This window comes from Zalophus californianus, chromosome 13 (genome assembly GCF_009762305.2).
Source record: "Zalophus californianus isolate mZalCal1 chromosome 13, mZalCal1.pri.v2, whole genome shotgun sequence".
NCBI classification, from domain to species: domain Eukaryota; kingdom Metazoa; phylum Chordata; class Mammalia; order Carnivora; family Otariidae; genus Zalophus; species Zalophus californianus.
The window spans coordinates 37,650,243-37,665,126 of record NC_045607.1 but is presented as its reverse complement, the minus strand read 5'-3'; the positions used below and the strand labels follow the sequence as shown (position 1 = coordinate 37,665,126).

The 14,884-nt window shown below is 40.3% G+C and overlaps 1 protein-coding gene across 3 annotated transcripts in view; it reads right to left on the bottom strand.

Moving 5' to 3' along the window:
* Positions 1–14,884, bottom strand: part of UBAP2 (ubiquitin associated protein 2) — a 122,312-nt gene that overhangs the window by 65,639 nt on the left and 41,789 nt on the right. For all 3 annotated transcript variants that reach the window (XM_027616639.2, XM_027616638.2, XM_027616640.2), the window contains 2 exons: positions 7,414–7,491; positions 4,146–4,256 (listed from right to left, as the gene is read on the bottom strand). In XM_027616639.2, coding sequence (XP_027472440.1) covers positions 4,146–4,256; positions 7,414–7,491 — 189 coding nt within the window. The remainder of the gene's footprint in view (positions 1–4,145; positions 4,257–7,413; positions 7,492–14,884) is intronic.

Below are 14,884 nucleotides of genomic sequence, written 5' to 3'. Positions count from 1 at the left end.
AAAGAAAGTAGTTATCTAAATGAGGATGTTTAATTTAACTTTTTATCATTCTGCATTACTTTTTTTTTTTTTTAAGATTTTATTTATTTGAGAGAGAGACCGTGAGCGCACACAAAGGGACAGGGAGAAGCAGATGCCCTGCCAAGCGCAAAGGCCAATGTAGGGCTCGATCCAAGGACCCTGAGATCATGACCCAAGCCGAAGGCAGATGCTCAACTGACTGAGGCACCCAGGCATCCCTCTGCACTGCCTTTTTAATTATAGAAAACAATAAAGCTTATTTATTCCAGAGAAATAATTCTGCAGTGTACAAACTCAATTACGCTTGTTAACATGAACAAACAAGACACCTATGCAAGATGGAATCCTGTCCTTAGGTTAACAGTAAGTAAAAGTCCTAGAAAAATTACACGTGGTACAGTCAACACAGGTGCATGTGTATACAACTTATATTGTCTTTTTTTTTAAAGATTTATTTATTTATTTGCGAGAGAGAGACAGTGCACGAGCACAAGTAGGGTGAAGGGCAGAGGGAGAAGCAGACTCCCCACTGAGCAGGGAGCCCGAATGGGGACTCAATCCCGGGAATCCCGGAAAATGACCTGCGCCGAAGACAGACGCTTAACCGACTGAGCACCCAGGCGCCCCTGTATGTGAAACGTTTGAGAAAAATATCTTACCCCATTTCATTCAGCAAAGGACACCCATAAGTAAGTCTTAGGCTTGTGAAATCTACGAAGACTGACAACAGCTTATTTGTGCGGGTAAGTAAGGAGAGCAAACTTAAGGGGCAATTGGTCTAATGCCACTATAAATGCTAAAGAGAGTATCGCACACTTGACACAACAGTCTGTGAGCATGCACACAAAGCTTTCAACACAAACCAAATAATCATAAAAGGTTTTCAACTGAACTTCTGACAACCTTTGTCATCCAAATTTGGCTACTTGCAGAATAGGTCTTGAAAAAACTCTAAGAGGAAGAATGGTCCTCCCAGACACTACATTTAGTAATCAGAAAAGCAGCTTTCCAGGCCAGCTAATTAAAAATCACTCTCCCACCTCTTCTTATTTGCCAACACAAACAAATTACTTTTTTTAAAAAAAGTACATTAATGCAAGAGACTGGTATTTCAGAACTATTCTGTGACTAAAAATAGCATCATAATGAAATAAAAGGTTTATTAGTACTTATGATCATGTTCAATGTTTTCCTTTGTGACAGCTCCTCTAACATGAGAAAGACAAACTCATCCTTAAAATTATCATGGACAATTACTCCTAACATTTTTTTTTTCAAAGTAATAATTTTGTTTCAGGGGCACCTGGGTGGCTCAGTTGGTTAAGCGGCTGCATTCAGCTCAGGTCATGATCCTGGGGTCCTGGGATCGAGCCCTCTATCTGGCTCCCTGCTCAGAGGTAGCCTGCTTCTCCCTCTCCCTCTGTCCTTCACCTGCTTGGGCTCTCTCTCTCTCGCTCCCTCCCCCTCAAATAAATAAATAAAATCTTTAAAATAATAATAATAAGGGACGCCTGAGTGGCTCAGTTGGTTGAGCGTCTGCCTTCGGCTCAGGTCACGGTCCCATGATCCCTGGGATCCAGTCCCACATCGGCTCCCTGCTCGGCAGGAAGCCTGCTTCTCCCTCTCCCACTCCCCTTGCTTGTGTTCCCTCTCTCACTGTCTCTCTCTGTCAAAGAAATAAATACATCTTTAAAAAAAAAATAGTAATAATAATAATTTTGTTTCAGAAGATCCTGGCACAAAAAGGACAAGATTTGTTTGCTTTCATAGTTTATTTTAAATGTTCTTGCTACTGGCAACCCTATAGTATCTATTTTGTCTAGCACCTCCACTCCAGTGAACTCTATCCCAGTCAGGGGAAGATATTCCTTACAGCTGCTTAGCCATGGCTCCTACAGACAGCAATCAGGCAGGGGAGAAGACCAACACTATGGAAGAATGATCCTAAACAAACCCGAGTTTCAAAAGGACTTTCCCTCTGCCTCTCCATTTCTACCACAGCCTTCTCATCTCTCAACCAGCATACGCCTTTTGTGTCTGTGTTCAGGCCCTAATTTGCTGTTTTCTGATCTATGAAGAAACCAAACTAGATCCTAAATCACTACGGGTTTTCCAGATTCAAGGTAACCAAAGATATGTTCTTTATCATTCAAACTCCTTTGGCTGAACTACCTCCTTTGGGTTCAGTCCCAAAGGATCGTAATAAGTTAAAACTCAATAAAACACAGAGAACTGGACATTCATTTAAGACTTAAAAATTCAGCCCACTATCACAGAAAGAGAAGGAAGTCAGCTAGAGCTAAAGTAAAGGCAACACAAAGTTGTATATCCTGACCTACCTACAACATATAAAAAGAAAACAGGCCCTCCAATTAACAGTTTGGAAATATTTCACTTATTCACAGAGATTTTATGAAGGAGGTAGTTTAGGGGCACCTGGGTGGCTCAGTCAGTTAAGCCTCGGACTCTTGATTTTGGCTCGGGTCATGATCTCAGGGTTGTGAGATCAAGCCCTGAGTCAGGCTCTGCACTGGTACGGATCCTATTTAAGATTCTCTCTCGCCCTCTCCCCTATGTCTCTCCCCCACTCTCTCCCTCTCTACAAAAAACAAGACAAAAACAAAAACTGAGAGCCATTCTACACCACATCCATTAGCAATGAGGTAAACACATTCCCCATATTTAATAAAACACAGAAAATATAAGCCTAAGTATCAGCAAACAAAAACTATTCAAAATTTTATTTCGTCACTTAACATGATGTATTTACCCAACAGACAGACTAGTGTTACCTTGCATGGAATTTTACCCACAGATACTGCTATACTCAAATAGTGAAATACTATCCCAAACATCTGATTTTTTTAAATTATGTAACTCATTCTGTTTATTTCATATTAAATAAAGATAATTCTGAGCTTGTCACAACAGTTCATTTTTATATAGTCTGTCCCTAATACAGCCTTATCCTTAAAAATGAGAACCTGATTAAACCTGAACACTGACAGGAAGGCACTTTTGGTTTTGTTCATCTTTATACCCCATTTTAAGGAGAATCATTATTTTGTTTTAATGTGTTTTGAAATGGTGATTTGAAAATACAAATGAGGGGCGCCTGGGTGGCCGAGTCAGTTGGCAACTGCCTTCGGCTCACTGTCCTGGGAATCGACTGCCACGTTGGGCTCCCTGCTCAGCGGGGAATCTGCTTCTCCCTCTCCCTGTGCCCCTCCCCCTGCTTGTGCTCACTCTCTCAAATTAATTAATTAAAAAAGAAAATACAAATGAAATACTGTACATGGTGCCTGGGTGGCTCAGTTGGTTAAGCAGCTGCCTTCAGCTCAGGTCATGATCCCACAGACCTAGGATCAAGCCCCGAGTTGGGCTCCCTTCTCTGCTTCTCCCTCTCTCTCTAACCCTCCCCTCACTTCTGCTCTCTCTCACTCACACTCTCTCTCTCTCTCTCGAATAAAATCTTATAAAGAAAAAAAGAGAAGAGAAAAGAAAAGAAAAGAAAAACACTATGCAATCTCAATGCAGAGATCAAGAGATTAGTGAGAACTGCCTAGTGTGGCTTTAGTTGTATCCTTCCTAAAATAAAAAGGATAAGCTTTAGTGTGCCTGCATCCTCAAAGTTTACTAAGCTTAAAAACAACACCACCTTTCTTTCTTATTTTATCTGTCAAATGGTCATGAAAATGTGTCTGTAGAATATTCACACATGAACAAATAGATATATCAGCAAATTCTGGTTTACTGTTAGAGATATACGGAGTAGTAGAGATGACAATTGAGATGAAGAAACATGAGCAGAGAAGCCAAGAGAAGTTTTTCAGGTGGTGAAAATGTCCACAGGCCCAGAGAATTTGGGAACTGTGTAAGGCTGGAGCAGATGACCAAGTTCAATTTCAAGTCTTCAGATTCTACAACTTCATGAAGAAACCATATGTAACAGAAACAGTCATTTCAGGTTAGTGTTCTTTCTGGTCTTAAAACAAACATGGAATGGAACCCATAATGCCCTCCACCCCCACCCCCAAAAAAGGTGAAGTCCAAAATGCAATATGGAATTGGAGATAAATCTTAGCACTGCAAATCAATTAATAATACTTATTAATAATTCTTACCGTGTCTGAATTCCCTTCCAGCAATATATTGATAGCTTTGTTCACATCTCCATTACAGTCATGTAGGGCCACTATGCATTCATCCTGATTTTTCCCCGTCACTTCCATAAGCTGTTGAAATTATAAGAATATGGTTAAGGGGACCCCAAAGTGGCACAAGATATCAACTTTAAGATTTTTTTTTTCCAGATTTTATTTATTTGAGAGAGAGGGAGAGAGAGCACAGCAGGGGGAGCAGCAGGCAGAGGGAGAGGAAGAAGCAGGTCCCCCACCGAGCAGGGAGCCAGAGGTGGGGCCCGATCCCAGGTCCCCGGGATCATGACCTGAGCAGAAGACAGACACCCAACTGACTGAACCACCCAGGCGCCCCTAAAATTCTTCTATTTACAAATAGAAATCACACAATCCTTCCACATGAATATGGCCTCCTTCCAGACTCTGAGCTTATAATGCAAGAACAGGTTTCCCTGCTTTTTGTGACCATCACTTGTCTTTTCATCAATACAGAAGAGTCAGACGACAGATCAACTCTCCTCCAAGATGACAAAGTATCAGATTATTAATCAGCGGTATACACATACATATATACCAACATTCTCAGCATACTCAGGATCAGCTCTGACTACTCCAACTTAGTTCAGTGGCCTGGGATTCCCAAAATTCGCAACGACTCAAATAGTAAGTGTATGTGGCCACCATTAACTGAACATCTAGTCCAACTATTTTGTACAAAGAAAACAATCCATATGTGGTTTATCATTGCTTGGATTAGAACACTCCACATACATAGTAAGTGACAACACCCAAAGGTCTCACAAGTGCAATTCTACAGCTATCACAAACTCACTCCTAGACATAGTACTTGTGCAAGCAGCTTCAACAGCGTGCTATGTTTGAAGTAATCAAAGAAATCCCCTTGGTACATTCTCTTTAACAAAGGAGATTAAGCTACTTGACATTTTCAACACAAACACAATCACAAATTAGGTACAAGTTTCTAAATTTTTAGTGAATAAATGTATGATTTAAGTATCTCTTGTGTTTTTACACACATTTAACTGTTTTAGTATGTACCACCTGTTCAAAACATTTTGACGCCAACATGTGAAGTGATTTTTCTGTGGTCAAAAGCTAATTAATAGGAAGGCCTATCCGGAATCCAGGTATCCTGATTTCTTTCTTTTTTTTTTTTTTTAAAGATTTTATTTATTTTTTGAGAGAGAGAGAATGAGAGAGAGAGCACGAGAGGGAAGAGGGTCAGAGGGAGAAGCAGACTCCCTGCCTAGCAGGGAGCCCGATGTGGGACTCGATCCCGGGACTCCAGGATCATGACCTGAGCCGAAGGCAGTCGCTCAACCAACTGAGCCACCCAGGCGCCCGGTATCCTGATTTCATAAACAGAGTTCTCTGCACTATAGCACTCTCTCTCTGCTTTCTTCCCTGCATTGCACAGTGCAAGTTCTACACACACTACAGCTTTCCAGTCCTTTGGTCTTTGGGTATCGACTAGCATCAGTTTTTATCAGTGTCTGTATTAACGCAATACCTGTAATATGCAAATGATAAGATGAACATTAAATAACAAAATTACCCCCCAGTGACTGGATTAGTAAGAGATCAAACTACAGTTTAGGTCCATTTCTGTATCAGTTAGGGAGGACGTTAGGTTTGAGGTTGGTGTTGAGAATAACTACCATGACTTCCAGTGCTTTGATGAAACCTCAGATGCGAGGCGTTCTGGCCAAGCGTCTGCGATTTCATATTGTTGGGAGTGTTCGCTGTATCCCTGGGGGTTGCAGCTTTCTATAAGTTTGCTGTGGCCGAACCAAGAAAGAAGGCATATGCAGATTTCTACAGAAATTATGATTCCATGAAAGATTTGGAGGAGATGAAGAAGGCTGGTATCTTTCAGAGTGCAAAGTGATTTTGGAACGTAAAGAATTTCTTTGGGTTGAGTTCCACTGAAGTCTGTCACTGACCTGTGTTCCTGAACTATGAAACACGAATACTGGGTTATGGAATAGTTTGTCTTGATAAATAAACAACAAATTAAAAAAAAACAAAAAACCCTAAAGTTTAACCATAAAACTCTGAACTCCTGGACCAGTTCTCTTTTTTGTGTATCTGCTATACTATTCAGACAAAAGACAATACAATATGCAGAAGTATGTCTCAAGCTATACATAAATCTCATTCCAGAGAATAAGTTCTATCATTTTTAATAAATGCTTTTTGAGGCCTTCTAAAATTATTACCATTAGTCTAATGACAGCAACTCTAAGTATAAACAAAGAGTTTACAGAATAAAGGGCTAAAAAAAGTTAGGCAGGAAGCTAGGCGTGAGCAATAGGAGGATGGACCTTAGATTTCATAATGGAGAGCCCCAAGTGAGGACAGCCTGGGGACCACCCCATTTGCCCCATCTAGCAATGGGTTTGTGGTTACAACATCCTGGGCAGGAGTTAAGAGCTAAATTTGCTTGTTGCACTTATGCAGAAAGCAGCAACTTGTCCTTATTTAACCTAATGTCTCTAATAATGTTGCAGTTTCTTACCCCATGCAGGCATTTTGAATACACACAACTTCGGAAAGTTAGCTAATTATTATATAATCCAGGCCTGTTACTCAAATGTTGCAACCCTTCGGCCTGCCCAAAAGAAAAAAATGATAGAAGGCCACACCACCAAGTTTCCAGGGCCATTGTCTCTCTCGCCTAGCCCGCTTCTCCCTTGGGGGTATACTTTAATGAAACTGCTTTGCTTTCATTCTGCTGTTCTGTAATTCTTTCTGGTAGGAGTGAAAAGAACCAAGGTTTCTTTCCTTTTCCAGCTAACTCTCAGTAACAAGTCCACTGTGGGACATTCACTCAAGGAACAATTACTTATAGACCTCTACCAAGGTCTGGACTGAGGTAAGAGTTATACAGCTTGATTTCTAGAATCTTGAAGGGAAAAGAAGCCTTATCAGGAGAGAAGATTTTGAAATTTATATTATAAAAAAGGCCTCTCATTAAAGTTCTAAATGAAGACATCACACTAAAATTTAATGTTGTATTTTATATGTTTGGAATCAACATGTTGGAAAAGGCAATTCAGTTCTTAACATTAAACAAAATTTTCTGAGAACTTGCCAAATACTAAATGTACTCTCTATACACAGGTACAGACAAGATCAGTGTGCTTCTTCACCAATGTCTAGCTCATTGTTGGTAACACTATAACTAGAAGATTCTACTGTCAAAATAATAGTATCTTTGCCACAAACATACCTGTTTAACTTTAGCTTCAAATTCTGAATCATTTTTATCGAAGATCACTTGAGCAAGACGCATCTGTTCGGCTGTTGCCTGAAAAGTACATACACAATTGTTAAAAAGTTCTGAGCACCTAAAATACAAGTTAGATGCCAAAATCTGCTGCAAATAGATAAAAAGCTCAAGCACTACAGTTCTATGGTAACAAAACTACTGATTAGAGTTCTCAAATGCTTACAACCTGCTTCCATAAGCCAAATAAACATCAAATTAAATGGCATAAGGGTCCCATTTCTTTGGCCAAATGACCTAAAGTTATTATTCATCTTAACTGGCCATGTGACTCATTTAAATATTCTTTCCCTTGGGGAAATGGAGTAAATAAGAACTATAGGAAAATTACAACAGGAAGCAGTGGAGACTGCTAGGACACAGGCTTAGAACCAGCATGTCTGTCAAAAAACAGAAAACAAAAAAGCTCTGCTGTCAACTCTTTTAAGATATCCTGATCAGCTCTTAAGAAAAATGGCTGTATTTAATGTAATAAAAATTATCTTGGGGGGGGCCTGGGTGGCTTAGTCAGTTAAGCATCTGCCTTCGACTCAGGTTATGATATCAAGGTCCTGGGATTGAGCCCTGCATCCGGCTCCCTGCTCAACCGGGAGCCTGCTTCTCCTCCCTCTGCCTCTCCCTGCTGCTTGTGCTCTCTGTCTCTTTCTCAGTCTCCCTCTCTCACTCAGATGACTAAATGAAACCTAAAAAACATATGTATTTTTTAATTACTTTTTTTTAAGCCACAATTTAAAATTTTTTAAGAAAAAGGAAACTTTAGGGACACCTGGGTGGCTCAGTTAAGCGGCTGCTTTGGGCTCAGGTCATTCGTGATCCCAGGGTCACATGGGATCATGTCCCGCAGCAGGGAGCCTGCTTCTCCCTCTGCCTGCTCTGCCTGCCGCCCCCCCTTCTTGTGCATTCTCTCTCTCCTTCTGACAAATAAATAAGACCTTAAAAAAAAAAAAAAAAAAACTTTCAAATGCTACAATTAGTCACCCTAACAGAAAACTCTCTTCCTGTGGCTTTTCAGCCAAAACATTTGTTTTAAATATTTTTTAAGATTTTATCCATTTAGGGGCACCGGGGTAGCTCAGTCGTTAAGCGTCTGCCTTCAGCTCAGGTCATGATCCCAGGGTCCTGGGATCAAGCCCCGCATCGTGCTCCCTACTCCGCGGGAAGCCTGCTTCTCCCTCTCCCTCTCCCACTCCCCCTGCTTGTGTTCCCTCTCTCATTGTTTCTCTCTGTCAAACAAATAAATAAAATCTTTAAAAAAAATAAAAGATTTTATCCATTTATTTGAGAGAGAGAGGCACAGCGAGAGAGAGAACACAAGCAGGGGGAGTGGGAGGTCATGATCCCCGGGTCCTGGGATCGAGCCCCGCATCGGGCTCCCAGCTCTGCAGGGAGCCTGCTTCTCCCTCTCCCACTCCCCCTGCTTGTGTTCCTTCTCTCACTGTGTCTCTCTCTGTCAAATAAATAAATAAAATCTTTAAAAAAATAAAATACACTTAGTAATGTTACACTGATAAAAACACTAAGAAGTAACCAAGCTAGAAAATCTTCATGTTGTAACATAGTAAAGATTAGTGAAGACAATAATCATTAATAAATGCTAATTCTAAGGGGTAAAATTGCATGAGGAATAGACTATTTGCACATGGTCTCTAAGTGTCCCCACACGATTGTTTTTTAGCTGCTAGAAGAAACATAGTTAAGAATAAATTAGAGGAAATGGGCAAAACCTGGACTGAATGAATCAATGTCAACTTCCTCAATGAGGGGCAGATAGCTATCACATAACTCCACCCATAATCTGAGAAATACTCAAAAGTCCTCTATGTAGTATTCCAATCAGAGATCTATAACCTGAATCTAATCATGAGGAAATATCAAACTCCAATTGAAGAATGTTTCTTTTTAAAGATTTATCCGTTTATTTGAGAAAGAGAGCATGTAAGCACGCGAGCAGGGGGAGAGGCAGAGAGAGAAGCAGACTCCCTGCTGAGTGCTGGGCTTGATCCCACGAACCTGAGATCATGACCTGAGCTGAAAACAAAGAGTCGGACATTTAACCAACTGAGCCACCACCCAGAAGTCCCAAAGAATATTTTATAGAACTGGCTTATATTTTTTTCAAACTGCCAGTATTTTGGAAGACAAAGGCTAATAGCTGTTCCAGAAAAAAGAGACATGTCAAACAAAAGGTGTATGTGATTCTTTACTAGAATGGGGAAACATGCTACAAAGGACATTACCAAAATAACTGACAATGGAATAACTAAATACTGGAATAACTAAAAACAATGCATATATTAATACATGCATGCAATGTGCGTATGTATACAGATATAAAATACAGAAGAAAATAAAAGAACAAAAGTGGCACCATGCTAACAATATGGAGTGTATTAAGAGTTCTCTAAAACTACTCCTGCAACTTTGCAACAAAACCAAAATCCCATGGACAATATACCACAAAACTAGATGACAAAGGATCTCTCACAAACCTCAAAATACAAACAGATGAATAAAAACCACCCACAGGTAAAGTATCTCAATCCCAGTACCCTGAGATCATGACCTAAGCCAAGATCAAGAATGGGATGCCTAACCAACTGAGACACCCAGGTGCCGCCCACCATTATCAACTCTTGAAACTAACCAGCTACGGGCTCCCATTAAGAGAAAATGACTAGTAGAATCAAAATTAAGCCACATAGGGACGTCTGGGTGGCTCAGTTGGTTAAGCGTCTGCCTTTGGTTCAGGTCGTGATCCCAGAGTCCTGGGATCAAGCCCCGCATCCGGCTCCCTGCTCGGCGGGGAGCCTGCCTCCTCCTCTCCGTGCGGCTCCCCTTGCTTGTGCTCACTTGCTCTCTCTCTTTCTCTTTCTGACAAATGAATAAATAAAATCTTAAAAAAAAATTAAGCCACATATACAGGAAAGAAAAGAAGGTCCACAATGGTGGAGAAGGGGCCAGGAAATCTCAGAAAGTAAGCCAATGTAATTACACAGAAAAGAAACTCTCTAGGATTTATTAAATTAATTTTATTCTAAATTAGAAAAGCCACTCAGAACCATGTAGCCATCTGAAAGTCCAAGAAAACTCAAAGCACATAAATATGAGCAAGAGAAAAATAAAGCTCAAATCCCATACAAACTTATTTTAAGAAAAACAGAGTAAGCAGCAAGATAATACCCCCATAACCAATGAAAACACAACAACAAAAAAAAGTACCTAGAGAATAAAGCCCTGGGGCACCTGGGTGGCTCAGTCGTTAAGCGTCTGCCTTCGGCTGGGGTCATGATCCCATGATCCCCGAGTCCTGGAATCTAGCCTGGGGCTCCCTGCTCAGCGGGAAGCCTGCTTCTCTCTCTCCCTCTCCCACTCCCCCTGCTTGCGTTCCCTCTCTTGCTGTGTCTCTGTCAAAAAAATAAATAAAATCTTTAAAAAAAAAAGAATAAAGCCCAACTGCTATCTTCTATCTCAAAACTAAAAGGCACCGAGCATGGGGTACCTGGGTGGCTCAGTCGGTTAAGTGTCTGACCGAAGGTCATGATCTCAGGGGAAAGGAGTCTGCTGCTTCTCTCTCTCTCTGTACACCCTCCCCCTGCTCATGCACTCTCTCTCTCAAATAAATATTTTAAAAAGGCACTGCGCATAAATAAAATTATAAATACATAATATAAAAGACATGTCTTTTTCTAACTCAAATAAAATGAGGACTACACACAAAGAAGGAACACAAAAATAAACTTTTAACAGTTCATGCTTCAAGAGCAATAAAAGGTGAAAGGGTGAAATATTTTAAGTAAAAAATTTAAAAAGGAAAAATAAATAAAAACCTAAGAATTAATGACAGAAGGGGTGACCGTCTCGCTCAGCTGATAGAGCATATGACTCTTGATCTCGGGTTTGAGAGTTCAAGCCCCATGATGGGTGTAGAGATTATTTTTTTTTTAAAGATTTTATTTATTTATTTGACAGAGAGAGACACAGTGAGAGAGGGAACACAAGCAGGGGGGCTGGGAGAGGGAGAAGCAGGCTTCCCACAGAGCAGGGAGCCTGATGCGGGGCTTGATCCCAGGACCCTGGGACCGTGACCTGAGCTGAAGGCAGACGCTTAACGACTGAGCCACCCAGGAGCCCGTTTTTTTTTTTTTAAAGAAGGAAGTAACAGAGACAACAATAAAAATAAACGAGAAAGACAGTAGAAAAAAAAATCTGACTCTTTGGGGAGGGGGGAATCGACAAAACTGACAAACCTTTTAGCTAGATCAGCCAAGAAAGGAGAGAGAAGACTAAAGTCATTAAAATTAGGAATAAAATTGGGGACATCACTACCTATGTTAGAGGAATAAAAAGGATTATAAAATTCCATAAACAAATGTATGCCACAAACTGCATAACCTAGACAAAAAAAATTCCTAAAAAGATACCACTGAAACTACATCAAGAAAAATGAAAATTCTGTAACAAGTGACTGAATTAGCCATCAAAAAGTTCCCACAGGGGAGCCTGGCTGGCTCAGTCAGAAAAGCATGCGACTCTTGATCTCAGGGTCTTGAGTTCAAGTCCCATGTTGGTTGTGGAGCCAACTTAAAATAAATAAATAAAAAGTTCCCACAAAGAAAAGCCCAGGGCCAGATGGCTTCAATGGTAAATTCTTCCCAATGATGAAGGAATTAACACGTGTACCAATTCTTTACAAATTCTTCCAAAAAATATAAAGGGAACACTTCCTAACTCATTCTACAAGGTCAGTATTATCCTGATAACCAAAATCAAAAACATCACAAGAAAAGACACCTACAGAAAAATACCACTATGGATGAAAAATCTTTCACAAAATCCTAGCAAACTGGGACACCTGGGTGGCTCAGTCATTAAGTGTCTGCGTTCAGCTCAGGTCACGATCCCAGGGTCCTGGGATCAAGCCCCGCATTGGGCTCTCTGCTCTGCGGGGAGCCTGCTTCTCCCTCTCCCACTCCCCCTGCTTGTGTTCCCTCTCTCGCTGTGTCTCTCTCTGTCAAATAAATTAAAAAAAAAACCTTAAAAAAAAATCCTAGCAAACCAGCAACATACACAAAGGATTATATAACATTATCAAGTAAGGTTTATCCCAATAATTCAAGGTTGTTTAACATCTGAACAATGTAATACATCATATTAATAAAATAACAAAACCCATGAATATTTCAGAAAACACAGAAAAAGCATTTGATAAAATCCAATATCCTGGGGCACCTGGGTGGCTCAGTCATTAAGCGTCTGCCTTCAGCTCAGGTCATGATCCCAGGATGCTGGGATCAAGCCCCGCATCCGGCTCCCTGCTCGACGGGAAGCCTGCTTCTCCCTCTTCCGCTCCCCCTGCTTGTGTTCCCTCTCTCGCTGTCTCTGTCTCTCTGTCAAATAAATAAATAAAACCTTAAAAAAATCCAATATCCTTTCATGATAACAAAGACTCAACAAATCAGAAATAGAAGGGAACTTCCTCAACCTAATAAAGGCAACTACAAAAAACACAGCTAACAACATACTTAACAGTGAAAGACAACTGAAAGCTTTCCCCCTAATATCAAGAACAAAACAAGGTGTCTGTTCTAACCTTTTGTACTGGAGGGTCTAATTAAAGCAATTAGACAAAGTCCTGAGGCAATTAAGCAAGGAAAGTAGGAGGATATAAAGATGGAAAATGCCCAAATATACACCCTTATAATATGCATGCAAACTTCAGAAAAACTCTTATACAGGAAAGGGCCAACAACAATCTGGCAAGCAGCCATCATGAAATTCATCTTTCATTACGATAAAAAAAAAAGTTCCTATTATAAAAATTATTAAATCGTGAAGTGGAGCTTCAATCTTATTCCTAGGAAAGATCTTAGACACAGTAGTACAGTTCAAAACCATAGTGTCCCCTAAGCAATTTACTAACACTTTATGCTGGGTGTTAAAAGCACAGGGATCCTAACTACCAGAGGTATGTAGTGCCGAGTGTATCAATCACACTGCCTCCAAGCTAGAGAGGAACCTATTTTACCACTCTAATATAGTAATGAGGGTCTAGGCTAGTGTGACTGCCATAAGAAGGAAGGGATATAACGGGAGATGATGTTTTTTTCTGTCATTTTATACTTGAAGACTGAGGAAAATGACTACAACATGTGCAAACACTAGAAAACACAGTCCACATTAGTTATGGGAAACCTGCAGAGTCTTAAGGGAAAAGAGGCACACAAAAAGATAAAATGAGAGTTAGAAGCAAGGTGAAAGAAATCAGCAGTACATAAAGAAAACTGCCAGAACCCAAAAAGAAGTCAGGTTATCTGCACCAAGAAAACATAATAAAAGCCACAGAAGCTTCTGGGATGAGGGTGATGTTCTGTATCTTGAGAGGGGACTGAGTTATACAGGTACGTGCATCCAACAAAAAATAATCTGGTAACACTTAAAATGTCTCCCTACGTAAATTTCACCTTAGAAAAGGAGGGGAGGGACATAAACAAATATCAAACTCTAGTTATATATGTATGTATGCTAAAGAGCTTAGGATTAAACTTATATTGATGACTTTAATTTACCTTGAAATTCATCAAGAAAATAAGATAAAATAATGGATAGCTAGCCAGATGTAATAAAACAAATATATCAAAAAGCTAATATTGGGGGGTGCCTGGGTGGCTTGGTCATTAAGCATCTGCCTTCGGCTCAGGTCATGATCCCGGGGTCCTGGGATCCAGCCCCGCATCGGGCTAACTGCTCTGTGGGGAGCCTGCTTCTCCCTCTCCTCCCTGCTTGTGCTCTCTCTTGCTATCTCTGTCTCCCTCTCTCAAATAAAATCTTAAAAAAAAACAAAAAAAATGGTAATTTTGAGTGTATGGGTGTTCACCATACAACTCTTTTCAAAGACTCTTTGTATTTGAACATCTTCCTAACAAAATGTTAGGGGGGGAAATTTCAACACTTCACCCTGCTTCTCCCTCTTGCCTGTCACGCTTCCCCTGCTTGTGCTCTCCATCCCTCTCTCTGACAAATAAAAAAATAAAATCTTAAAAAAAAAGAAAAAAAAGAATGTGCTTGGTTCAAGACATTTCAGACAGAAAATACAACATACAGCAATGTCACAGAGTACAAGACAAACTAAAACCAGGGACTCTGGCTGTAGTATCCTTCTGAAATGGGTATGGGATTAAAAGTAATAGGGCGGGGGGGGGGGGGGTGGCGGCGGAAACTGTCACTAATAATAGATGTAAAAGCAGCAATATTTAAATTTGAAAAGTGCCTGAGAACTGCCTTTGATTCCTTAATGTACACAAGTTACACACACACAAAAAAATGCTTCCCCTAACTCTATTAAACTATCTTACAAAGTATTAACAAGAAAACACTTGAATTCACAGACTTTCACTTAAGATTTTAAGAATAGTTA